Source organism: Diabrotica virgifera, chromosome 8, assembly GCF_917563875.1.
Source record: "Diabrotica virgifera virgifera chromosome 8, PGI_DIABVI_V3a".
NCBI classification, from domain to species: Eukaryota; Metazoa; Arthropoda; class Insecta; order Coleoptera; family Chrysomelidae; genus Diabrotica; species Diabrotica virgifera.
The window spans coordinates 201860598-201886786 of NC_065450.1; the positions used below are offsets into that span (position 1 = coordinate 201860598).

The window sequence follows — 26189 nt, forward strand, 5'->3', positions numbered from 1 at the left end:
TTAACAAAAAATGAATTCCTCATACCTAGATATTAAAAAGACAAGACCCTTTACTTCACAAACCCTAATTTCCTTCTACAACTTAATCTTCTCCACCCCCGAGCCACCCCCACCCGCTCCGCAAGCCGGGTCGCTCAAAAAACCCCAAAAGAGATAAATTGAAGGCAATATGAAGCCGCAGCAGGTCGCATTAGCCCTTTAAAATCACACGGGGTGTGTACTATCATTGGCCCCACCCCTCACTCTGCGGTCTCCCGCCAACGGTGGGGGGTTGATGGAAGATGAGCCGGGAAACGAACTGCACCTTGGGCCTATCTGTCAGTTATATTATAGCACAGACTGTTTCTGAGGTGTCTTCATCTTCATTTGCGCTAATAGAGTTGGTATTTGTATTTAGTGGACTAGTGACAGGTGTTGAAACGGTTGTGACAGGATAGTGACGATAATTCTTCTATCTTCATGAGACTTTTTAATTTTACCAGGTAAATTTTTATTAATCTAATATATAAATAGATAACAGAAATTATTGATTTTGTCGACATTATTTTCTTCTTATTTTTTAAGGCATCTTTGCTTGCTTTTTCAAGATTTGTGTTTGAATTTTTAGTCTCATAATATTTTTTATTCTACTTTATTGACATCAAGCATCATACTATAAAAACTGTTGTTTACTATAAATGTCTCTCTGTGAGACACCAATATTTTTTTTTCATTTAGCCTTACACCTCGACAATTAATATCCATTGGCATGGTACTGTTGCTTTCACAATCAGATGGTGTAAAGTGTAGTGTGTGTGTGTGTTGAGTAAATGTCTTGTTACTTAGTAAAGTTTGTTTGATTTTTAGTCTAATAACAGTTCGTTACTATATTGACATCATCAGGTACTTACCAGGGGAAACGAGAAGCACAGATAAAAAACAAAACTGATAAAAAAAGTATGGATCGAAACAATTGAAATGAATAATAGGAGCAAAGAATACGTAAAAAATATATCGATAAAAAATCATGGAGATAATTATTATCGTAGATGCATTACAGTCTCATTTAGTGGTCTGTACGGAAAAGTAATAAAATATTAATGGAAGATTAATATAGATAATATCTTCTATAGAAGATACAGTGCTGTTAAAAAGTCCTGCATGACCTAAGCGCCTTATTTCCCATAATCCGAGAAAATTATGATGTGATTATTAAGTCGTTAAAGTACTATTAAATTGAATCTTAATGACAAATTTGCCACATATTTGTGACTATATAAACACTGTAGTTACCGTTACCCTAACACATTTATTCGCTCTTTGATTTTTGATAAAAAGGTCAAAATGTCATCCCAGACCAAACAAACTAAATTATCGAACGAAAAGCGTTTTGAAATTATTTTTCACCATAAAACGACAAATCTAGTCGCAAAATAGCATCCGCAGTAAACTTTAATCAATCTACAGTAATTAGAGGCATTAAGAAGTATGCTGAACAAGGAAAAATCGACGACAGACCGCGTATTTGGTAAGGTGATGCAGGACTTTTTAACACCACTGTACCTCTACTCCTTCTACCGATTGGTGAATTATCTCTTGCTATTTTGACAAAACCTGCCTCCCCCATTCTGGTTATGTGGTTATTCCATTCTTTTTTCTATTTAGTGTCCATTGGTTTATACATTGTACTTTACATTTTCTTCTAATATCTTCACTCCTCTTTCGATCCCTCAACGTACCTATTTCCTGTAATTTTTCTCAATAATCTCATCTCTGTCGTTTCCAGTAGTCTGTGTGTTGTGGCTATCTCGGGTCTTGTTCGTGATGCATATGCCATTATTGGTCTTACACTAACTTTATAAATTCTTGACTTGATCTCACTGTTAATACCTACCTATGTCGGGTTCGCCATAAATATAGTGTTATTTAGGCATCCTGTCAGTGTATTTGCTTTTTGTAATTGTTCCCTCACTTCTTGTCGAGGTCTACATAGCTGGATGGACAGTGTAGATCCAAGGTATTTCATTTCCATTACTTGTTCAATGCTGATGTTGTCGATTTCTATTTTACATCTGATTGGTTATTTGCCAATTAATATTGTTTTAATTTTCTAAGTTGAAATTGTAATACCTACAAAATTCATTGCTCTAGTGTTAAATCTATGGACTAGTCTTTGCAGACCATCTTCATCTTGGTCTATCAATAGTGCGTCATCTGGGTAACAAAGTATTTTTACTCTTTTGTTTCCCATTCTGTATCCTCTTCCTTTGTTAACACTTTTGATGATTTTGTCCATAAGTAAATTTATGAGCGTAGGTCTCAATGCGTCCTCCTGTCTTATTCCGCTGCCCATACCATACCTATAGGTTCCGTAAGTTGATCTAGTCTGACTTTCATTTTTTTGTTTTGCAAGGTAAGTTGCTTTAAGGTAGCATTAATACAAAAATGCTGAAAACGCAAACTCAAAACAACATACAGTGGACAAAAACCAGATACTTAAAACAGATCTTGTTGATACTAAGTGGAAACTTATACAAACAACAAAAAACAAAGGAACAGAGAGTTCCAATCTCTGCTCTTGTTTTTTTTTCTGGAAGCCGTCCGTGCATGCACCCCGGTCACACTGCAGCGTTTCAGCTTATTGTGCTTGCTCTTGTGCTTTATGTTGTTTGTATTTGTTGATTCAGCAGGCTCATGTATTTTTCCAGCTACTTGCTATATTTGGAATGAGTCTGTTTCAGCCAGAGGAGGAAATCAAATTGCCTCATGTTTGTACCGACATCTTATGGATCTTCCATCAACCATAAAAAGAGTATGTTTATATTCGGATACATGCCAGGGCCAGAATAAAAACGGTCACGTGTGAGTGAGCAATGTTTATGAGCGTTTTGCAAAATAAAAGTACAATAGAGTATATTGATCACAAGTTTCTTGTAAGTGGTCATACACATATGGAATGTGATGCAGATCATTCTGTTATTGAAAAGTATATCTTAAGATTTTTGTGGAATTGGAATATTATTGATGTGTACTTGGGGGCATGTTTGTCTTCTTGTTGTGAAAGTAACTGCTGTCGATTTTTTTGCGTTATCTTTAATTTTCCTTAGTCCAAGCCAGGTTTGTAGCACTTGTAGGTAATCTTGTAGTTTGTTGGCAGACTTTCAGGATCTGTGTCTGAAGTTAGTATTGCTGTATCATCAGCAAAAAAGTAGCCATTAGGATACCATTATTTAGAGGTATGTCTGCTGTATTTAGGAGGTATAGGAATGGGCCAAGGACACTACCTTGAGGGACTTCAAAATAGATAGAACGGAGGTTTGATTTTGAGGCGTTACCTTTGACTTGAAAATATCGTTCGTTGATGTAGGATTTGAGAATGAGTTATATTTGGTGATACATTGTGTTTTCAATTTATAAAGAGACCATCGGGTCGTGCCAAACCTTGTCAAATGATTGCTTTACTTTAAGAAAAGCAGAAGCACATATTTTCTTCTCTTTCAAGCAGCTTTTTATTTTGATTGCGATTTGATGGTTTTTGCTGAATGGTGGAGTGATCAGTGGCGGATCCAGAAATTTTGGGGGAGGGATCATGGATCTTGAGCGTGATTTATTTAATTTTTTTTTTTTTTGATGCAAGGTCACTTAGTCTACCACCTATAGGATAAGTGGGTTTTCAATTATTTTTTGAATAGGCCTAATTTTTTTTGTTTGGCGGTTCTCGGTTTTTCTTTTTTTCGGGTTATTGAATTGGTATTTATTTTCGTCCGAGAGGGGGGTGGTCATGACCTCCGTGACACTCCCCTGGGATCCGCCACTGTGAGTGATGCTGACTAAAACCAAATTGATGCTGTGGTATAATTTCGTCGACTTGGATAAGATTTTATGGATATGTGTTAGATATCTTACGATATCTTGCGAGCTCTCATACCGAAGCAATATCCTACATCGCATGTGGCATGCATTGCGAAAAGATACGCACTGAGTGTCACATCTGGTTTTCGGTGACTTTCGGTGGAATTTCGTTCAAAGAGATAAATATGTATTTTAGTTATTGAAAATTTTTGGAAATGACCGTGATGTAATATGGGTCATTAAGTGGTAAAGAAAATTTACAAATGTGGATCGTATCTAAGGTGGTATTTTAAGGAAATAAATTAAATGAATTAAAGTCGCCAGTTATTAATATACTTATTAAAATTAGAAACAGACACAATCAGATATATAAAACACAGAAAAACAGGACACATACCCATTTTGGAGGAGCCATTCTGGAGGTGCCCAGGAACCATTCTTTTGTTATAATTACATTGGAGGTAACATTGAATATGTCAATTGAAGATCTAACAATAAAACACTGAACACGTTTGTTTTCTATACTTCCACAAAATTTATTATAACTATGTGACTACAGCTGTTTCGGCAGAGTGCCTTTCTCAAGTGATTTAGTTTACTATGTGTTTGCCTTTTTGAAGTCTTTAACCGAACAGGTTAAGGAGTGGGGAGATGCTTGTCTCGAGTTGGTCATTCAGAATTATATCTGTATTTTTCAATTTATTAATTTACATAGATTCTAATAAAGATAGCTTATAAGGCCTTTATTTTGAATATGCAGGATTTGAAACTCTTCATTAAAAGAATGATTATGATCTAGAAGGTGGCATATGTAGAAGTATCTGTTTTTCTATTGTTGAAAGTCCTTTTGTGTCCTGCTATCCGTTTGTCAAAGGTTCTGCCAGTTTGGCCAATGTAAGTTTTCGGACAGTCACCACAAGTTAGTTTGTAAACACCACTCTGTAGTTGCTTTCTCTTTCGGATCTTATTGCTTTTAATATATTTGCTTAAGTTGTTGTTATTTCTGAAACCTGGTGTTATTCCTTTCTTTTTTATGTATCTGGCTATTTTTGTTGTTATATTGCTAGTATATGTGATAGAGCAGAAGGTACTGGGTTCTTTCTGTGGTGGTGGATAGACTAATTTCAGGGATTTCTTATGGAGTTTTTGGTTTAAAATTTTGTCAATAGTTTGTTCGTTATAGCCGTTGTTTACTGCTATTTGCTTAACGATGTTCAGTTCTATCTCGAAGTTATTTTTTGACATGGGAATTTCTTTCAGTCTATGTATCATGCTATGGTAGGCTGCTAATTTATGTTGTGTAGGATGAGATGATGAATTGTGTATAGTTGTGGCAGTATGGGTAGGTTTATGATATACGGAGAACTCATGTTTGTTGTGTAGTCTGGTAATTGTTACATCTAGACAGTTTATGGACTTATTCTGTTCTGTTTCTATTGTAAACTCGATATTACTATGAAGTGAATTAATGTATGATAGAAATTGGTCAAGTTGCCTGTTAGTTCCTGTAAAGCATACTAGTATATTCCAATTCCACTATATACCAATTTAGAATGAGAGACTGAATAAGAAATAACTAGATAAGACATAATGCAATGTACCTATAGGGAATAAACAACTTTACATTAAATACAAAAATACGAATATAACAGTCACATCATTAGGACGGCGGACACAAGGATCGTTAAAATGGCAAGGGACAAAATCATCACATGGTAGAAAAAGTATGAAAAGACGGCTCAAAAGATAGAGTGACAATCTTCAGTGTTCAATCCAAAATTGCTTATATAAAGGAGGAGGAAGAAAGCGATAATCAAGTATATTGCAAAGTACAAATACCTAGGGACAGGCTATTTGTCGCATTCTTTTTTCAATTCTAATTGAAGCAGTTGTCTTATTCTCTATTTTTGTTTTGGCCCAATGAGGCCAACAGAGGTTTAAGGAAGAAGAATGAAAACAAATATTGAAATTAAACAATAATTTAAGGGGGAAAACATAATTAGAATACTAAAATATCTCCACTTTGAATGAATTGGACACCTACTGAGACGACTACTTACAACAATGTTGAGGAAGTTCATGACCTGGAAATCACTATGCCCCAGATGTAGAGGAAAGTGGAGAAAAATGACTGGGCAATGTAAAAAAAATATAAGAGCTATGAACAGCAAGCACTAGAAAGTCCAATGCAGAGAAGGGTTAAATGTAAGAGAGCCACAACATAGTATTGAATAGACACTTTTGCCTCATCTTAGAATATAATTTTCAAACAGCTCTGGCGTTAGCCATAATTACCAGAGATTGCAATGATGATGCTGATAATAAATGCATTTCTAGAAACCCTCCATACTTTATGATTGTTATAGAATAGAATAAAATAGAAATATGCTTTATTGCCATGAAAAATTTTACAATTTTATCGACAAAGCTTATAAATAGTCAAAAAAAAACAAAACAGTAACAATCCAATTTACTAAAATTAGTAATTACATAAATCGTCAATCTATTTAAATAATAATAATAATAATAATGAAGTTAAAACAGAAATAATCAATTGCAAAAATTTAAATAAATTGCAAATGCATAGTCTACCTAATAATTAATAAAAAAGGTTTAAAAGTTAAAAAGTTAAGCTGCTGCATATGACACCCAAATATAAATAAAAAAATAATAAAAATACTACTTGTGCAAAGGGTACTGTAATGTCTTAGTTATTGACTAAAAAAAATCTTCTACTGAATAATATGGTCTTTCAGACAGGTAGGCTTTTGTCAGTTTACGGAATTTGGGGAAAGATGGTGCAGATTTTAGTTGTAGGGGGAGATGTTTGTACATTTTTTTTGCGGAATATAATATCGATTTCTTTACTAACTCCGAGGATGGGGTCAGCAAATAGACGTCAAACGTAGAATTTCTCGTGAAGTAGTCATGATTAGGTCTTGGTGGAAAGACATGTAGATTAGGGTGGAGCGAAAAAATCAACTTTTAAAATTTAAAATGCCTGTATGCGGAAAAGTGGTCTGCATATTTGTTGTAATACCCTGCAAAATTTCAAATCGATCGGACTTCGTTTAGCGGTGCCCCCACTACTTCGAAATTTGAGGCTATTGGCCTCCCACTAAAGTAATGCGCCGATGCGCCCGCCTTCGTTAATACTTACTTGGTTAATTTTGGTAGTAGTTCGATTCGAGAGCAAACTGCGTTTCTTGTATTAGTATCAATTTAGATGCAATACAGTGAACCGTTGTTTTATTCTGTGTTGTTAAACTGTGTCCGTGAGATCCGTAAAAAAAGAAAACATGCCTAAAACACGAACAGACGTCGCTTGTTGTGTTTTTGGAGCACCAAGGAAGTTTAAAGACAATATGTTACCGACCTGTGCTGATGTTATCAGAAACTTTTTGTGTATTCGCCAGTTTATGAAAGAAGCTGCAGCAAATAATGCTGAACCAACTGTTAGTGACATTAATGAAATTCTTCTTGTTGAATTAAAATTGCTGTGGGTTAAAGCATCCATTCCGATAATATCCGATCAACAAATTAAATCTAAATTAAAGGAATTACATCAAAAATACAGAAATATTAAAAAACCTATGAAAAGTAGAAACTCAGCCAATATGCAAAGAAAGGTTAAAGATTTTAGAGATTTATTGGAAAAGAAATTGTTTGATATTGCATCATGCAAATGTTCTGACTATTTATTATGCAAATGCAAAAATAAAATACCGGCTCGAGAGCATGACTTCATTAAAGATCAGAGGCATGATAGAAAAATGGTAATTGGTTCGGTGGATAAAGTAATTACCAAAAAACTAGAACGCTCTATTTACCGGAAAATTGTGGAAACACAATCTCCAATAGATTGTGTCTTCTTCATCAAGATCCGAAACACATCTTCCAGTAGAACAAATTATAAGTGAGTCTTCAGATGAAAGTGCCACAAGTGTCTACGAGAAAAATACAAAAACCGGAACAAAAGACGATTTACCGAATACAAAAAAAACAAAACAAATGCGAATTAGTTTGCCAAACTTAGCTCAAGCATGCGATCGTACAGGAGTATCTGATAGAGTAGCATCCATAATAACAAACTCGGTGTTGCAAGATCTAAGTTTCATCTCGGTAGAAAGTCATGACAAAATCATAGATCGGAGTAAAATTAGGCGGGAGAGAAAAAAAAGGCGCAACCAGATTAAAATTGATGATACAAAAATTTTTAAATTTCTTCATGGAATCTATTTTGATGGTAGAAAAGATAGAACTCTACAAAATGAAATGAAGGATAATAAATACTACAAAACTACCATATCTGAAGAACATATTGTCTTAGTCTCTGAGCCCAAGTCAAAATATATAGGACATATTAGTGTATCGTCGGGTAGTGCAGAAGAAATCAGCAAGACAATGTTGGACTTTCTAAATAAAAATGTAGACCTTGATAATTTGGTAGCTGTTGGATGCGACGGAACTGCTGTCAATACAGGTATTCACAATGGTGTTATCCGTAAAGTAGAACTTGCAATTGGTCGATCAATGCAATGGTTTATTTGCATATTACATACCAATGAACTACCTCTGCGCCATCTAATAAAGCACTTGGATGGAGAAACTACCGGACCACGTGAGTTTTCAGGACAAATTGGAAAAGGACTACAAAACTGCGAGCATCTTCCTGTAGTTAAATTTGAGCAAATTCGATCAGTTTTACCCAAATATGATGCAAAGGAAATCGAGAAGCTTAGCACGGATCAGAAATATTTATTTGAAATTAGTAATTCAGTATCTAACGGTAAAATCTCGAGTGACTTAGCAAGAAGACAACCGGGAAAAATTTCACATGCTAGATGGCTAACAACTGCAAGCAGAATTCTTCGTCTTTACGTAGCAACAGATCCTCCTTCGGAAAACCTAAAATCTTTGGTATGCTATATACAAAACGTATATGCCCCACTGTGGTTCGAGATTAAAGCAAGACCATTTTGTTTTGATGGACCAGTACATTTATTTAATTTAGTAAAAAGGACGAGGTATTTGTCACCTGAACTGCAAAAAATAGTGGACAGGATAATACAAATTAATGGTTATTTTGCACATCCTGAAAATGTGTTGATAGCAATGCTTTGTGATGAACGGCAGCATATCAGAGAGTTAGGTTTGCGGCGAATCTTAAAATCCAGAAACTCCCATGAAATAAGAAAATTTAAAGTCCCAGAAATTAACTTTAACGCAAATGACTACATTGAAATGATTGACTGGCAACAATTAGTGATAAGCGAACCTCCAATGACAAAAAAAATTTCAACAGAAGATCTAAAACAGATGATTAAAGATGTTCCTGAAGAAATGGAGATACTACGTTTTCCCTGTCACTCCCAAGCTATAGAACGCTGCGTTAAGTTGGTAACAGAGGCATCCTTAAAAGTATGTGGGCCTGAAGCAAGAGATGGCTTCATAAGGTCCCAAATAGTTTCCCGACAAGCATTACCTAAATTTAACACAAAAGTTGAGTTTTTAGCTAATCTCAAGCATTAAATCATAAACGTTTTAAAGGTGGGTGGGTGGGTGGAACTCGAATTGCAGCCACCTCCTCGTGGTGAGTTCTGGGTTGTTTTCACGGAAAACAAGCGAAGAGCTGCAAAAAAAATCACTTTATTTTAATTTTTAGGTGGCTCGGGGCACCGGAAAAAATTATCGCATCAAATTCATTTTTTGCAAGCTACTTACACTACACGTGAGACCACTTTTCCACATACAGGCGAAAAAATTTGAGAAAAAAAAATTTTTGTTTTATTTTCACGTTATCTTAATTTTTAGGTGGCTTGGGGCACCGGAAAAAATTATCCCATCAAATTCATTTTTTGCAAGCTACTTACACTACACGTGAGACCACTTTTCCGCATACAGGCGAAAAAATTTGAGAAAAAAAAAAATTTTGTTTTATTTTCACTCCACCCTAATGTAGATGTTTACGAATTAGGCAAACAGTTTCTAAAATATACAAAGATGGAAGGGTTAAAATTCCGTGATCTTTGAAGTAACTTCTGCAATGTGTTGTTCTTCTGAGGCCAAACAGATATCTTATTGCTCTTTTTTGTAATTTGAAAATAACATCGAATTGGGCAGTTGTACCAGAACCCCAAAAAGGAAGACCATGACGAAGATGTGACTCGAACAAAGAAAAATATGTTATTTTGGAAAATGCTAAATTGAGTTTATTCGAAACAGATCTTATAGCACAGCAAGCTGAAGAGAGTTTCTTCCGTAACAAATCGATATGGAGAGACCATTTAAGGTTGCTGTCTAAAAAAATACCAAGAAATTTTACAGAGTCAACGGTACTGATCTGGCTGTTTTTAAGAGGTAAGGGTTGAAGAGCTCTTTTATAAGACAATGCTACTGTTTTATCTACTTTAAACGAGCGTAAATTTGAGTCACACCAGGTTTTTATTGTAAGTAGATCAGAAGTTATAGTAGCATGAAGAGTTGCAATATTTGAGTTGCTCCAAGTGATACTGGTATCATCAGCAAAAAGAGAGATTTTTCCATCGATTTTTAAATTAGTGATGTCATTAATAAAGATAAGGAAAAGTAGAGGACCCAATACAGAACCTTGAGGTACCCCACATACAATGTTTTTGAGACTAGAGTCTGTATCATTTGCTCTAACCAGTTGTTTCCTATTATCCAAGTAAGATTGGAACCAATATAAAGAAATGCCCCGAATTCCGTAGAAATTTAGTTTTTTTATCAAAATGTTGTGATTTACACAATCAAAAGCTTTGGCGTGGTCACAAAAAACGGTGGCAGTGTGAAGATTATTGTTCAGTGCTTGATAAACCTCATGTAGTACAGAAAACATGGCATCAGTGGTGCATTTATTATTTAGAAAGCCGAACTGATTTTGTGATAAAATGTTGTTTTCAACTGGAAAGGACATAAGTCGGGCTTTTATGAGTCTCTCAATAATTTTGGAGAGTACCGGTAGTAGTGCAATAGGTCTATAATTGCAGGTATTAGATATTTCACCGCCCTTATGGAGAGGAATAATGATGGCTGTCTTCAGGCACTCTGGAAATTTACCTTTCTCAAAAGAATCATTAATTAGTGAGATGAGGACTTCTAACACATTTTCTGGAAGATTAGAAAAAATTTTTATCGATAGACCATCAGTACTACAGGAAGATTTGCTTTTGATACTATTGATTGTTTGGATCAGTTCAGATTTATCGACTGGTTTTATAAAGAATGAATTCGAGACCTTTCTTGAATTAGGGAGATAGGAAATGGGATCTTGTTGTGGCAAAATAGTTGATGTAATATTTTTACTCACATTAACAAAGTATTCATTTAGATTTTCAGGGTCTGGAAGGGAAAAATGTTTGAGCAGTGTGGGTTTTATTTCGAAGATCGTTTATTATGGACCAAGTTTCTTTTGCAACACTTTTGGAGCTTCCCAGACGGTTCTGGTAGTAGACTTTTTTAGCTGATTTTAAAAGTTTAAGATAGGTTGCCCTGTACTTGGTGATATATTCAATGATAGAGACGGTGGTAGTAAATTTCTTGATATAGAGAAGAGAACGCATATTCTTGGAAGATATTCGGATACCTTTAGTAGTCCAGGGATTGTGATGTTTTGGCTTAATTGCAATTAAAGGAAATACTTTATTGAAGATACAGATAAGCTTATCTAAGAATTCACTGAAATTATTGATTGATTCTCTTACATATTTTAACACTGTTCCATTTTTGTTCCAGTTCTTCAATGATGTAATTGGATCCTTTATAATCAGATCATCGCACTCTAGTTCTTAGCATGTTACACCACTACAACTATTCAACATCTCTGAGTCACTTTCTTAGTTATCACCAACTCGAGGATCGTTCCAACGACAATGATCACCAAACTCAGAATTTATGCGACGATCTCTCTCAAGACGAGGACGCAAGATGTAGGAGTAACTCTTCTGCCAGCAATAAGTCCTTTACGATAGCAGCCATTTTAGGACTTAAAAATGATAATAAACATTTAGGTAAGTCCAGATTGTCATTTTTATGTAACTAGTCAGTTTTGTTTAATAAACTATCTAACAGACTCTTGACGAATCTGATATGTACACTGTGAGCCGAAATAAAGGAGTACATTTTTTAGTTGAAAATAACTTTTTTGTTTTTTGGGAGATTTAATTTATTTTTTCAGGGCTAATAGCCTAACAAGTCCTCAACACGACTGCAAATTTGGAAGTAAAAATAACGTACAGAGTCGGACTTATAAAAAAATTTATGTAACGGTGCATTTGAGCTCGTTGCAAATGAAAACTGTCTTAGCTAAAATTGAACTGATATGCTCTTTTGGTAGGTTAACTATCCAGAACACTTCAGTAAAAAAGAAATTTTTCAAAATTACCGGATTCGCAAAATACCATTTTTTTATTTAAATAATGTTCAAAACACGCCTTCGCCATAATATTTCAAAATAATCCGGAATTTGTAAAATATAATTTTTTACTTAAATTAGAAATTCTTATTCGAGTACTTTTCTAATATGTTCACCAGAACGTAACCCTCTTAACACTAAATTACATATTTTCCATCATTTTTGCCTCATATTAGCAGTAATTCTTAACACTAAATTACATCTTTTCCATCATTTTTGCCTCATATTAGCAGTAATTTTTGTTAAATGTGTTAAGAATTTCTCAAACGCTCAAATATATCAATTTTACTTAGTAAGTCATGACTGCTTAGGTTGCCATGGAATTTGTTTGACATTTATAGATAAATAAGTAAATTGGCCAGTTCAATGCCCCTTTTAAGCAAAGAGGACAGAATATTAATTAAATATTACCGTGAAAAATATAATTATGGTGCAAGAAAAATTGTAAATGCATTTCATGAGAAAAATTGGCATATTGGAACGATAGGAAAGTTCTTAAGATATCTAAGGGAAACCCATGGGTCCATTGAACATAAAAGTGGAAAAAGAAGGAAGCGAAGCTAAAGAACTGAGAAAAATATTGCTAGAGTAAAGGTTGTTTTAGAAAATTTGCAACCTGGCCAATCTGTTGGAACAGAAAAAATCGCAAAAGAATCTAGGATTTCCCGCACATTAGAAGAATCATTAAATAAGATTGCCATCTTAAAGTATATGAAAAAGTTTACTGCCAATGTAACAGAAAAACGACTGGCAAGATGTAATTTGCTACTAAGAAGATTCCGCTCTCGTGCAGACATTAGAAAAATATGGTTTTCAGATGAAAAAATGTTTTATTTACGGCCTCCTAAAAATACTCAAAATAATAGGGTGTATTCTGACGTACAATTTAAGAGAGAAATTCCTCTAAAGCATCTTTTAATTGAAAAAAAAAGTCATTTGCTCAAAAGGTGTAATGGTCTCTATTGCAGTATCCATGTTGGGAAAGTCTCGTCTGATTTTTGTTGATGCCGGGGTAAAACTTAATTCAGAAAGATATGAAGAACAAATCTTGCAGCACCTATTACCTGAATTTGAAGAAGTATGTTATGATTACACTTTCCAGCAGGATAGTGCTCCTTCGCACACTTTCCAAAATATGTACAAGGATATTCTTGAGTGAAAATGGCCCGGAATATATTGAGCTGGAGATGTGACTACCTAACAGAATTAAATCAGTTTGACTATTCAATTTGGGGAATTTTAGAACAAAATTTGTATGACGGACAACAATTTGAAACCATCGAACAGCTCAAGAATGCAGTTTGTTTGGAACAATTTTGAACACGGTGTAATAAATGGGGCTATCAATTTATGGCGAAGACGACTTCAAGAAGTGGTAAACAATAATGGTGGCCACATTCATAATATTTTAGTCTAAGTTTTAAAATTATTAAACTGTTTTCGTTTTCATTTATTTGTTAAATTGTTATATTTCCCTAATTTAATAAAAAAAAAATGATATTTCCAAATCCTGTAATTTTGGAAAATTTCCTTTTTACTGAGGTGTTCTGGATAGTTAACCTACCAAAAGAGCATATCAGTTCAATTTTAGCTAAGACAGTTTATATTTGCAACAAGCTCAAATGCAGCGTTACATAAATTGTTTTATAAGTTGCCACTCCTACCCCGGACTTGCCCATAAAACCCACCTTTATCTTATTCTTTTGGCATTATAACCCTGGATGGATCTTTACTTTTCTGGCTATGTTCTTCCAGTCGGATCTCTCTTGTGCCCTTCTTCTTCACTGTCTTATGTTCATGGTTTTCAGGTCGTCTTCCACGTCATTCAATCATCCCGGTGTGGGCCTTCGTTTTTTTCGCCTTCCTTTCGGCTTCACTTGTAATATTTTGTTTGTTATCTCTTCATCGTCTAATTTCTGTACATGTCCCAGCCATGGCAGTCTTTGACTTTTCACAAATCGTACAATATCATAACATTCATTCAATTTATTAATACCGTTGTTTTTCTTGTCTTGATTCTCCATGTGCCGTCTTCCTCTTGCACCGGGCCATATACTTTTCTTATTATTTTTCTCTCGAATGCCCTGAGTTGGGGTTCATCCCTTTTCGTCATTACCCAGGTTTCTCAACCATAGGTTACTACGGGTCTAATTAATGTTCTGTAGATAGTTATTTTGGTTCTTTTGCCTAATAATTTCGATGGCATCAATCTTTTATTAGCATAATACAGGGTGTCCCGGAAAATAGTGCGTTCCTTTAAGGTATGGAGAGAATACACAATTTGGAACAAAAAAGTCCTATACCATTTTTTTCTAAAGTTAACCGTTTCCAAAAAAAAAAGTTAACATTGTTTTCCATATACCTGTATTTTAATGTTTGGAAATTTTAATAAACTGGCAACATCGTACGCACTACGGAATAATAACATAATAAGAACTCGTTTGTGATTGTGATTAACAGTATTTAAAATAATCCAACCTAATAGTAGGTAATAGGTACTTATGTATTTACTATTTGTTTACTAAAATTATTTTCTTTTGAAATGTATTGAAATACCTATTGCATAATTTTAAACGAATTACACATCTTTTAACATAAAAACACATCTTTTAACTGAACTAGTATTATGTATTTAGTAAGGTTTAAATGGGTTGAGTGCTGAGTATTGCTGAGGGCTTTAACTGAATTACATAGTTTTAATAGTTTACAGTGGAACTTAAATACACCAGATAATGTCTCAGTAATTTGTTTACTTGTGAACTGAAATAACTAAGTTGTACTTACTTGAAAATAATTATTATACCGAATAGATGTTTCAAGTAACCTTTCACAAACACCATTCATAGGTAATACACTCACTATTCGAAAACATTTTCGGCATTGACACTAAACAGGATTCTTTAAAACTATCTGTTTACTATCTATCTTCTATCTATTTATTTACATGGGACTGTCTATGCTTAAATTTGCGTACCGCACATAGTTGTCAGATTTAAATTTGCCTACCAAAATACATTTTAATTTTTTGGTCAAACGGTTGCATTTAGAAAAAAATGTTATAAGAGTTTTTTGTTCTACATGGTGCCTTCTACCTATACCTTTAAGGAACGCACTATTTTCCGGGACACCCTGTATGTACGATTTCTGCTGGAAATAAGTGCATTAAGGCGGGTTGACATTACTAGTGAATAACGAACGTGGTTCACACTAAAAAACAAGCGTAAGGCGGGTTGACATTACCAGTGAATAACGTACGTGGCTCACGCTTACATAGCTGGCCGGTGCTACACGACTAATGTAAACGGATTTTCGTGCAGCACGATTGTCTCACGAATGGTGTACGCCACGCCACGATATATATTAAACATGTTAAATATTTCACGCTCTAAAGACAGTCGTAGAGAGTTTCTATTTGATTAAACACGTGCTTTTACCCTCAAAAATAAGCATATGAATGAACGGGAGACCATTATATATGTTAGATTTATAGAATTGTATGAAAGCGATCTTGTTCTCTGGAATGATTCTGACGATATAAAAGGTATAAAAATAATGATGCAGGAAACACAGCAGCAGAAATAGTCCTGTCGGCAGGGGGGGTACAACGGCCTCCTGTATTCCGATGGACTTATCCAAGTTTTTTTTATGTATTTTGACCTGTAGAACACGAATTTTTTGGGTAACAGTTGATCCGGATGTCGATAAGATTGTTATAAACCAAGAAGTTGAGGAATCGCATAACAGCGATTTCTCGCAAAACAAAACATTTTTTTGTATTTTTTGGGCCATTCTAACCAAAAAATACTCCTACAAATTTTTTCGTAGGATGCATAGTTTTCGAGATAAACGCGGTTGAACTTTCAAAAAATCGAAAAATTGCAATTTTTGAACCCGAATAACTTTTGATTAAAAAATAAAATAGCAATTCTGCTTACCGCATTTGAAAGTTCAAGTCAAATTATATCGGTTTTAATTATTTGTATTACTAAAAATTTATTATTTTATTGTTAAAAAAAGCTATAAACACCTAGTGCTTGAGTGATGTTTTTAATGATTTCTCATTTAAAATCGAACGAGTAGGTAGAAGAGGTAAAAGTGCAAGCGAGGCTATTTCTACGTAGCAAGCGTTAAAACGCATGTATTAGGCACGGCAAACACTATGTGTTTATAGCTTTTTTTAACAATCAAAAAATAAATTTTTAGCAATGCAAATATTCAAAACAGATATAATTTGACTCAAACTTTTAAAGGCGGTAAGCAGAATTGCTATTTTATTTCTTATTCAAAGGTTATTCGGGTTCAAAAATTGCAATTTTTCGGTTTTTTGAAAGTTCAACCGCGTTTATCTCGAAAACTCTGCATCCTACGAAAAAACTTGTAGGAACATTTTTTGGTTAGAATGACCCAAAAAATACAAAAAAATGTTTTGTTTTGCGAGAAATCGCTGTTATGTAATTCCTCAACTTCTTTGTTTATAACAATCTTATCGACATCCGGATCAACTGTTACCCAAAAAATTCGTGTTCTACGGGCCAAAATACATAAAAAAAACTTGGGTAAGTCCATCTGAATTAAGAAGGCCATTGTACCCCCCCCCCCTGGCGACAGGACTAAAAGAATTGTTGCTCAGCTTGAAATTGAAAATTTTACAGCAAAATATGTACCTACTCGAGAAATAATAGCTATTATTCGCAGGTTGTACCTAATAGTAGCCTCTAATACAAATGATGATGCCATGTCCACTACTAACACCTAAAACTCTCGTGCCCAGTGTAAACACAATACGTATTGCGCAGAAGCATAAGTTGCAATACCGTTGCATTGTATTTGATAAAATTCATGGGAGAGGGATGGATTGGACATATCAAAAGAATGATTCTATTATGCCGTATACGTTATCAGCGATGGGTCGTGTGTCTCTGTATGTTAAGTCGTTTAGTCGTTGTATACCTAATGTTCCTTTGACAATGTATCCATGTCTGAAGTGACAGATAACATTTTGGCAGATAATAAAGAACTGTGAACGCCGATGTGCAATTGGTTTGACGTCTGATGTGCTATCATAGACTTTCCGTAGGTCGACGAACAACATATGAATTTCATAATTCCGTGCCATCTCTTTTCTAGTATCTAGGTTATGGAGAAAATGTGGTCAATAGTGGATCGAGCCATAAGAAATCCTGCTTGTTCGTCTACTTCAGAATCTAAATAATCTTTCTCGATTTGATTCTTTAAAACTTTTCCATATATTCTACTCATAGATCCGATTATAGCTATTTCTTGGAACTTTCACAATTTATTGTATCACCCATTTTATGTATAGTACTGAGATGTACATATGATGTTTTCCATTATACAGAGTGTAACAAAAATGCAGGTCATAAATTAAATCACATAGTCTGGGACCAAAAATAGTTCGATTGAACCTAAACCTAACTTACCTTAGTACAAATGTGCACATAAAAAAAAGTTATAGCCCCTTGAAGTTACAAAATAAAAATCGATTTTTTCCAATATATTGAAAACTATTAGAGATTTTTTATTAAAAATAGATATGTGGCATTCTTATTGCAGGAACATCTTAAAATAAATAAAAGTGAAATTTGGGCACCCCATTAAAATTTTATTTTTGTTACACAAATATTTGTGTACGTTCCAATTAAATTATTATTGTGGTACCATTAGTTAAACAAAATGTTTTTAAAACTTTTCTGTCTCCTTGTAATTTTTCGATAAGTTAGTTTTTATCGAGATATTTTGTACATTTGTAAAATCCATCACAAATTTTTACATAGTAGGGAAGATTTATAGAGACCTGGTATCTAATAATCAATAATATGAAAATTTATTGTGAATTTACATTTTTTAGGTATATTTTGAAACATTAATATCTCGATAAAAAATGGTTTATCGAAAAAATACTAACAGGCAAAAAAAGTTTTAAAAACTTTGTGTTTAACTAATGGTACCACAATAATAATTTCATTGGAACGCACAGAAACATTTGGGCGTTTAAGGGAACAAAACCCCCATAAAATTTTTATGTAAACATATTAAAAAAGAAGCCGCATCTCGATAATAACTGCCTTATCGAAAAAATACTAAGAGGCAAAAAAGTTTCAAAAACATTGTGTTTAACTAATGGTGCCACAGTAATAATTAAATTGGAACGTACACGAAAGTTTGGGGCGGTTTAAGGGAACAAAACCCCATAAAATTTTTATGGAGTGTACAAATTTCACTGCTATTATTTTTTTGGAATGTCCCTACCATAAGAATACCACATGCCCATTTTCAATAAAAAATCTCTCATAGTTTTCGATATATCTATTGGAAAAAAACGATTTTCATTTTGTAACTTCAAAGGGCTGTAACTTTTTTTATGTGCACATTTGTACTAAGGTAAGTTAGGTTCAATCGAAATATTTTCTGCCCCAAAATATGTGATTTAATTTATGACTTGCCTTTTTGTACACCCTGTATATTTTGTAGTTACCATAATATTGATACTTAATAGCAACAAAAATAAAACACCATATTTGAATTTCAGGTAATCCCGTAAGTTCTGCTACAGATCTAAGTGTAGTGAACCTATCGACGGGTGGTGACCGAAGCAGTGGGCTTATTTCCAGTTGCACCAGGTTACAACTTCCGGTACACGTCACTGGAGTTCCCGGCTCAGCCCCTCCTGGGGGGCACTTCGCTCCCACGAATCCCTCGGCCGTGGGTCAGGGATGCCCCCCGGTTAGGCACAACGGTGAGTATGTCTGAGAGCTGTGGTTTGATGGTGAGATTTAGATGCAATTCCAAACAAATGATACTGTTCGAGGTCATTAAATTAGTATTTAACCTATATTTTTAGCATATACAACCATTTCAGTAAAATTTAGTAGGTACATAGTTTATCTTTTTTATTTATAAATTTATTGAACCAGAATTTGGAATTTTTTTGCTCTAGTATTAAGAAACATGTTAAAAAGTGTAGAAAAAATGTGAAGTACTCTTTTTTTCTATTAACTACATCTTAAGCAACTATTGAAATTTGTGTTTTCCAATTCTGGAAAAACTTTCTTTGGCGTATTCCCAAAATCTTATCTTATCTTAATATCATACCTAGTTTATTCGCCAAATGACATTGACAAATCAAGGGAAATATGTAAAAGGCCGTCTAAGATTTGGCACAGTTGTTGTTTAATAGACAAAAATATTTTTACGTTCACCATATACAAGGCGTCCATAAAGTAACGCATAAATTCATTATTTCGTAAACCGGCGACTTTCAGGAAAAATCCCCAAACAGGTCGATTTTTATTTTTAAATTACGATTTTTTGGAATAAATAATATACTAGTGACGTCATCAATCTGAACGTGATGACGTAATCGATGATTTGTATAAATGAGAATAGGGGTCATGTGATAGCTTATTTAAAAGGGTATTTAATTCTCTATTCACTAATATACACATTAGCATGATTATTTATACAGGATGTCCAAAAAAAATTAATTAAATTAATTGATAATTAATAAATTCATTTATTTAATTCTAAATACATTTTACGTCTGTCAGAAAACAGAAAACAGTTTTATTTAAAAAATAAACATTAATTTTCGCTTAAACAAAATGTTTAAATTGCCACGAGGTAGGTGGGTGGCAGTTTTTACATTGAGTTTAAGCAAAAAACAATATTTATTTGTCAAATAAACATTTTTTTCCTGTTTTCTGATAACAGGAAAACGTATTTTGAATTAAATAAATTAGGTTCATACATTCTTCTTTTTGTCACAATTAATTTAATTTAAATTTTTTTTTTGGATACCTTGCATCAAAATTTTTCTTAATGTTTAAATTATTGAATAGAGAATTGAGAACCCTTTCAAATGAGCTATCGCATGACCCCTATTCTCATTTAAGAAAATCATTGATTACGTCATCACGCCCAGATGGATGACGTCACTAGTATGGTATATATGCCAAAATATGACAAATTATCAAAAAAAATTTATCCAAAAATCAAATCAAACATAGCTGCTCGGGGAACCTTTGTCGATGATATTTTCTCGAGCTCTGAAGAAGCTGAATTTAATATCGGTCTAAAATAAAATGAAGATAAAACAAAATACATGGACCTTTCAAAACAAGAACGACGGCGAATAAGGCAAAATATTACTACTATAACTATCATAACTTCGAAGTGGTTAATACTCCGGTCAACTTACACTTCCGAGGGTACAAAAATTACCATCAAGCTGAAAATTGGCAGAATTGTTCAAAATACCATCATAAATGAAATCTAAAAAGTCCTCATAAATCCGACCTGAGCTAAAAAATTATAGTTTTTAGGGATTTTCAGCGAAACAGTAAGTTTTATCATAAAATTAGTTTTAACAAAAAATGTATATTAGATAATTATCTATAAAAACTGTCTTATTACTTTTTTTCCCAAGAGCCACCGTTTTTGAGATACAACGATTCAAAAGATTGTAATCCTCATAATATGCGCACAAATTTCCGTTCCACCTTTGCACTTAGCGCGTTTTTTAACGTGGTTTCCCTAGTAGGCCTATTCTACGGATCTGTTATGATTCTGTTTAATTTGAAGCTATTGAATAATTGATATTGGCCAGGGTTAAAAATGATTATGATATTGGAAAGTTATAAAAAGCGGTATAAATTGAAAAAAAGGGAAATTCATCTAACTGGTTCATAAGTTTCTAATACTTCTGCTTCTTCTGCTTCTCCTTGTTCTTCATCTTCTTCTTCACCTTCTAGTTCTTCTTTTTCTTCTTGTTCTTCTTCTTCTTGTTCTTACTCTTCTTGTCCTTCATCTTCTTGTTCATTCTGGGTGCAAGTAAATTGCCCCAATAATGACACATCGCATGGCTCCTCGATATAATGAAATGAATCCTCAATTGTTGGTGATTCAACATTGGAGCACGACCAGTTTTGAAAATTAGTGCATGCTACCGAACAAAACAGTCCAACTTTTTTGCAACCACATTTAGCGCTACCTCCCTATTTACAGTTGCAAAAAATTGTGTTCAGGAGCTTTTCCGGCGCAGGTGGGAGTAAAGTTTGAATTGATTCTAATGAGCTGTCGACTAATTTCCATCCCCAGTCTTTTGGATCTAGCTGATAACCAAGCCACACTTGAACTTGGTAATATACTCGAAAAATATGTTGATGAGCAGCCGCTGAGGTTGGAGGAAGACAAGATAATTGCACATGTTTTTTATTTCGATTATTTTTAAAGAAACATGCATATCGAAACTTATCTAATTCCGTTGGAAATAACTTCTTGTGGAGTTGAATTAGTTTTTTAAAAACTTCAGCACATTTAAGTAAAATTAGTTTTAACACGTATATTCACTCCGGAGTAGTACTTAAGACTAATTAATACCTCGAGACTGTCATCTACCTGAAGGATTTTAAGGAAGATAACGGTTTAATTTGCATAATAGTAAACAAACTAAATTTGTATAAAGTTTATCGTATATTGAAATGTTTATTAGTACTTAGCAATAAACATTTTGCCTAGAAAGTTGGATTTCATTATTATGTTCAAACCCTTCTGAGAAAAGAATAGGTAGGGTGATTAGATTAGCCGACGTACCTATATAACGTGTTTATTCCGACAAAACCCATCTTTACAAATTGAATAAAACGCGTCAGTAAGAAGTATTATTATAAGTTAATACTTTGTCATATCAATTAACTATTTTTGTTAAGAATAAGCCGTAAAATTGAAAGAATAATTCTTATTATTTTCGCGTTATATTCACTTTGTAAAGATTTTTTTGTTGGCACTGTAATATATAATACAGCTTATCCATTGCATCCCTCGGTAGACCGCAAGCTGTATAGTAGAAACATTATCTTATAATATCTTACATTATTATGTGTAATATAAGTTAAGTGGACCGATAGTTATGTTTAGGTACTTGTATTACAGCTTCAGTGATGTATACCTATACCTACGTGGTGTACTAATATGTACATATATATGACGATTGAACTCTTTCAACTGTTTGAATCGTTGTCTCAAAAACGGTGGCTCTTACGAAAAAAAGTATTAAGATATTTTTTATAGATAATTATCTAATCTACATTTTTTGTTGGAACTAATTTTATGATAAAACTTACCGTTTCGCTGAAAATCGCTAAAAACCATATTTGGTGACCTTTGACCCCGCGTAAATTTTTTAGCTCGGGTCGGATTCATGAGGACTTTTTAGATTTCATTTATGATTTTGAACAATTCTGCCAATTTTCAGCTTGCCGGTAATTATTGTAACCTCACTCCTATTTTTGAGTCTAACTATACCGGTCTATAAGGAATATAAATATCTAGGAGCAACACTCAACACTCACCAATGAAAACAAAGTAGAAAAAGGTGAAAAGAGGTAGTCAGAGAGTAACTGGAGAAAATGGGAGTAAGACAATGGGAGATAATGGCACAGGACCGACAAACATGGAAGGTAATAGTAAACGCGACAAAGACTCACGAAGAGTTGTAACGCCATTGATGATGATGAGGTACAATTTATAATGGTCGACAAAAAATTGAAAACAAAGAATTTTTATTTTTTCTTTAGGAAATATTAATTTTTTGTACAATAATTGTCCTTAATTTATGTGATCAAATATTTTAAATCTTCTTTACATTGGCGATAACGACTCAGTTCGTTGAAAGATTATATTCCTTGTAAAATAATACCTACTTCCTTAAAGAAAAAGAAAAATAATCATAGGAAGATTTCTATTGTAGTTTGGTCACTTAATATGTTCATTCAGCTAGCAGGTAGTTTTGGAGTGTATTATTTTACAGAACGCAACGAAGCTTACAGTTTTAACCAGCCTTCATAAAACAAGATAACTTGTTGAAGGGTTGAGACAATAAAAAGAGTTGTTGAATGGACGAATATACAGGGGTGTGCATAAGTCAGCTGGCAAATCTGCAAATAATAATTATGTAAAATAAATAAATAATTATTTTGTTGTAAAACGAAAAGAAAAGCCGTCTTATTTTTGGTTAGTTCAGAGAACGCCAAAAGCACTTTGACCGGTTTCCATCCTTGTTAGGATTTCCTCAAAGAGAGTATATTTGATTCTCTCTGAACAACCTAACTTCGGGCGGCCAGCATCGATTCACAACGAAATAACCTGATGATGTGGGTGCCGTAGCGACATCTGCTAAAAACAAGTGTAAGTTTTACTTTTATTAAAATTAAAAATAATATCAAAAATAAAACTATTGGGACCAATCTTATGGTAACACCTTCGTGGTTTCTAAAATTTGCAACCCACCGAATTGCCGGAGCAAAGAAGGCCGAGGTGTACATACAAATTAAAAAAGAAAGATGAAAATCCATTGAGTTGATCCGGAGATACAGAAAATTATATTAGTTTGAAATTGCTTTTTCGGTATTTTAACTCGGTGGATTCGTAGGTTCCCCCTAGTAACCGTTTGAACTACAATTTTGAAAAATCGTAGAGGGTGCTGTGAAGATACAATGTTTATGAAAATTTTTTAAGGAAAAATACAAAGCCCGTTATTTAAAATGGCATCAATGAAATTCCTTAATTATTATAAACAAATTAGCCGTGAATTAAAAAAAAAACACAGGCTAAATTTTTTTATTTGAAAATTCGTGTTAAAATACTAGCTTTTCGAATATATAAAAAGATTGTTCCTACGGACCATACTTGTAAAGTTATTCTAAATGTTTATAAACTACAAAATTTAAAAAATTTGGCATTAGGATTTTTGATTATATTGATTAATTTTTTATCTCTTTATAATACATTTTGATACTATCACTCTTCTACTTTCATTTGGCATACTCAGAATTGTCCTACCTTCATTATTTTCTGTTTTATGTTATTGCAAAATAAAGGTCTCTGGGATAAACAAATAGAATAACTCTTAAACTAATTAATGGATCGGTCTCAAATTTTAAAGGTTTGTTAAGTACCCCAATACCCAACTTTGAGTGAAACACTAAAGTTCTAAGGTGGTTTTAGTAATAGTTATTAACAAATAACGATTTTCACTTATTTTGCAGTTTACGTAGCAACAAATTAACGTTTTAACTTTAAAAAATCGGCATTTTGAAGGGTTTTCAATGTTCTAAAAATTGAATTTTGTAATTTTATGTCAACTATTTAGCTTTTAAATGGGGTGCAAAAAATCGAAAAAATCGCGATTTTTGTACCAAATTGTTAATAATTAAAAAACGGACGCGAACTCGAGGCAGGAAACAGGTAGGTTTTCTTCCTATAGGTCAACAATAACTAAAAAAGTAGTCAGCTATCTTTGAGTGTCCCGAGAAAATCCTTATTACCCTGGACTATGATGTTTCTTTATTAAGAGAATGAAAAAACTTTAAAAATTAGTTGAAATTTACATAAAAACATATTGACCTTCTTGAACAGTATTAAAAAATCAACTCCACTCTGGAGGTAAAAACGATGTAAGTGGATTTTTTAAATTCTCTGTCTAAAAAGTTCAGCAATGTTTCCTTTTTTACTAAAACAACCCTAAAAACGACTCTTTTCGATTTCTCCAACGTATTAATTTTGTTTCAGTCCGCAACCCGCTCAAACACATGTCGCAGGGGGTGATGGGGAGCAAAAAGAGTTGTAAGAGTAAACGAGTGAGGACGATTTTCACCCCCGAACAGTTGGAACGTCTCGAGGCGGAGTTCGAGAGACAGCAATATATGGTCGGGCCCGAAAGACTCTATTTGGCACATACGCTCCAGCTCACAGAGGCACAAGTAAGTTTTTAAATTATGGACATGTACAGTCAACTTTGACTATATTATATCGCCTGGTTACGTGGAAGAACTTTATACGGTCAAACAGTTTTTAGTTTTTAGTTATGAATAAATACTGTATCTATAAAATTCAAATTATGGCAGCCAGTCCAAAATGCACCCGCATTGGTCGTGACGTCATATTATTATAAAATTTGAGATCCGCGCCATTAATTCATTATGTTTGATATTCGTTTAGGGGAAAGTGGTACACAGTGATACACCGAAATTTATTTTTAAATTTGGCGTCCTCGTAAAGCGCATTTGTGAAATCTACAATTGCTCATGGGCGTTCGCGTGCTTGGAGTAAGTTTTGCAAATAGTAATTGGATTTTATGTTTTGTAAAGTTATGTAGCAGATAACTTAATAACAGTAGTTGACATGCATTTTTTACTTATTCACAGCCGATTTCAAGCATTCTTACTATTCAAATGGCATTTTACCTATGTAATAATATAACCTAAAACACAACGTAACGACTCGCGTAGCAAAGTTTTAAATTTTATTGTGTGATTGGGTTATTGGTACACACTGAAACAGTGTTATGTGGTACAAAGTGATACGCGTTTCATTTTGTACCGTCATATTATAAATTATTACCAACAATTTGTTATTTTGGTATTTCGAATGGTTAGAAAGCAAACGCCTACATGTAATGGCTGATGCCACAAAGTTCTCTAAAATAATTATTCTCTACGTGGAGCAGCCGAGAGAGATAATATTAGTTGCGTAACTTTACGATGATATTTGCTCAAAAAATGCATTAATCTGATTATTACAAATTTAATAATTTTGACTTTCGATCGTTAGATGTTCGATAAGAGTTTTACGTGGTCAAAATATTAAGACACTAGATATAGTATGTTTCACTGTGTACCGATTCTGGTACACAGTGAAACTATTTTCGGTATTTTTTCTTTAAGTTTTATCTTTTGTCATTAAGTGAATTTTTAGCGAATTTCGTTATTAGAATGTTATGAAAGAGTTAGTGTAACATACTGTTTTGAAAATTTTTCTTTTAATTCAAAAATAAAATTTGAATTCAAATTTTTTTTTGTTTCACTGTGTATTACTCTCCCCTACTTGTTGCAATCATTTTATGGTT

General features: G+C 33.6%; 1 protein-coding gene across 1 annotated transcript in view; it reads left to right on the forward strand.

The window, feature by feature from the left end:
* The first annotated feature begins 359 nt into the window (after positions 1 to 359).
* The window catches only part of LOC114327815 (homeobox protein Hox-C4a-like), a 31117-nt gene continuing 5287 nt past the window's right edge, over positions 360 to 26189 (forward strand). The window contains exons 1-4 of the mRNA XM_050659198.1: positions 360 to 482; positions 11587 to 11861; positions 18816 to 19022; positions 24854 to 25044. Of these exons, the coding sequence (XP_050515155.1) occupies positions 11645 to 11861; positions 18816 to 19022; positions 24854 to 25044 (615 nt within the window). The 5' untranslated portion in view covers positions 360 to 482; positions 11587 to 11644. The remainder of the gene's footprint in view (positions 483 to 11586; positions 11862 to 18815; positions 19023 to 24853; positions 25045 to 26189) is intronic.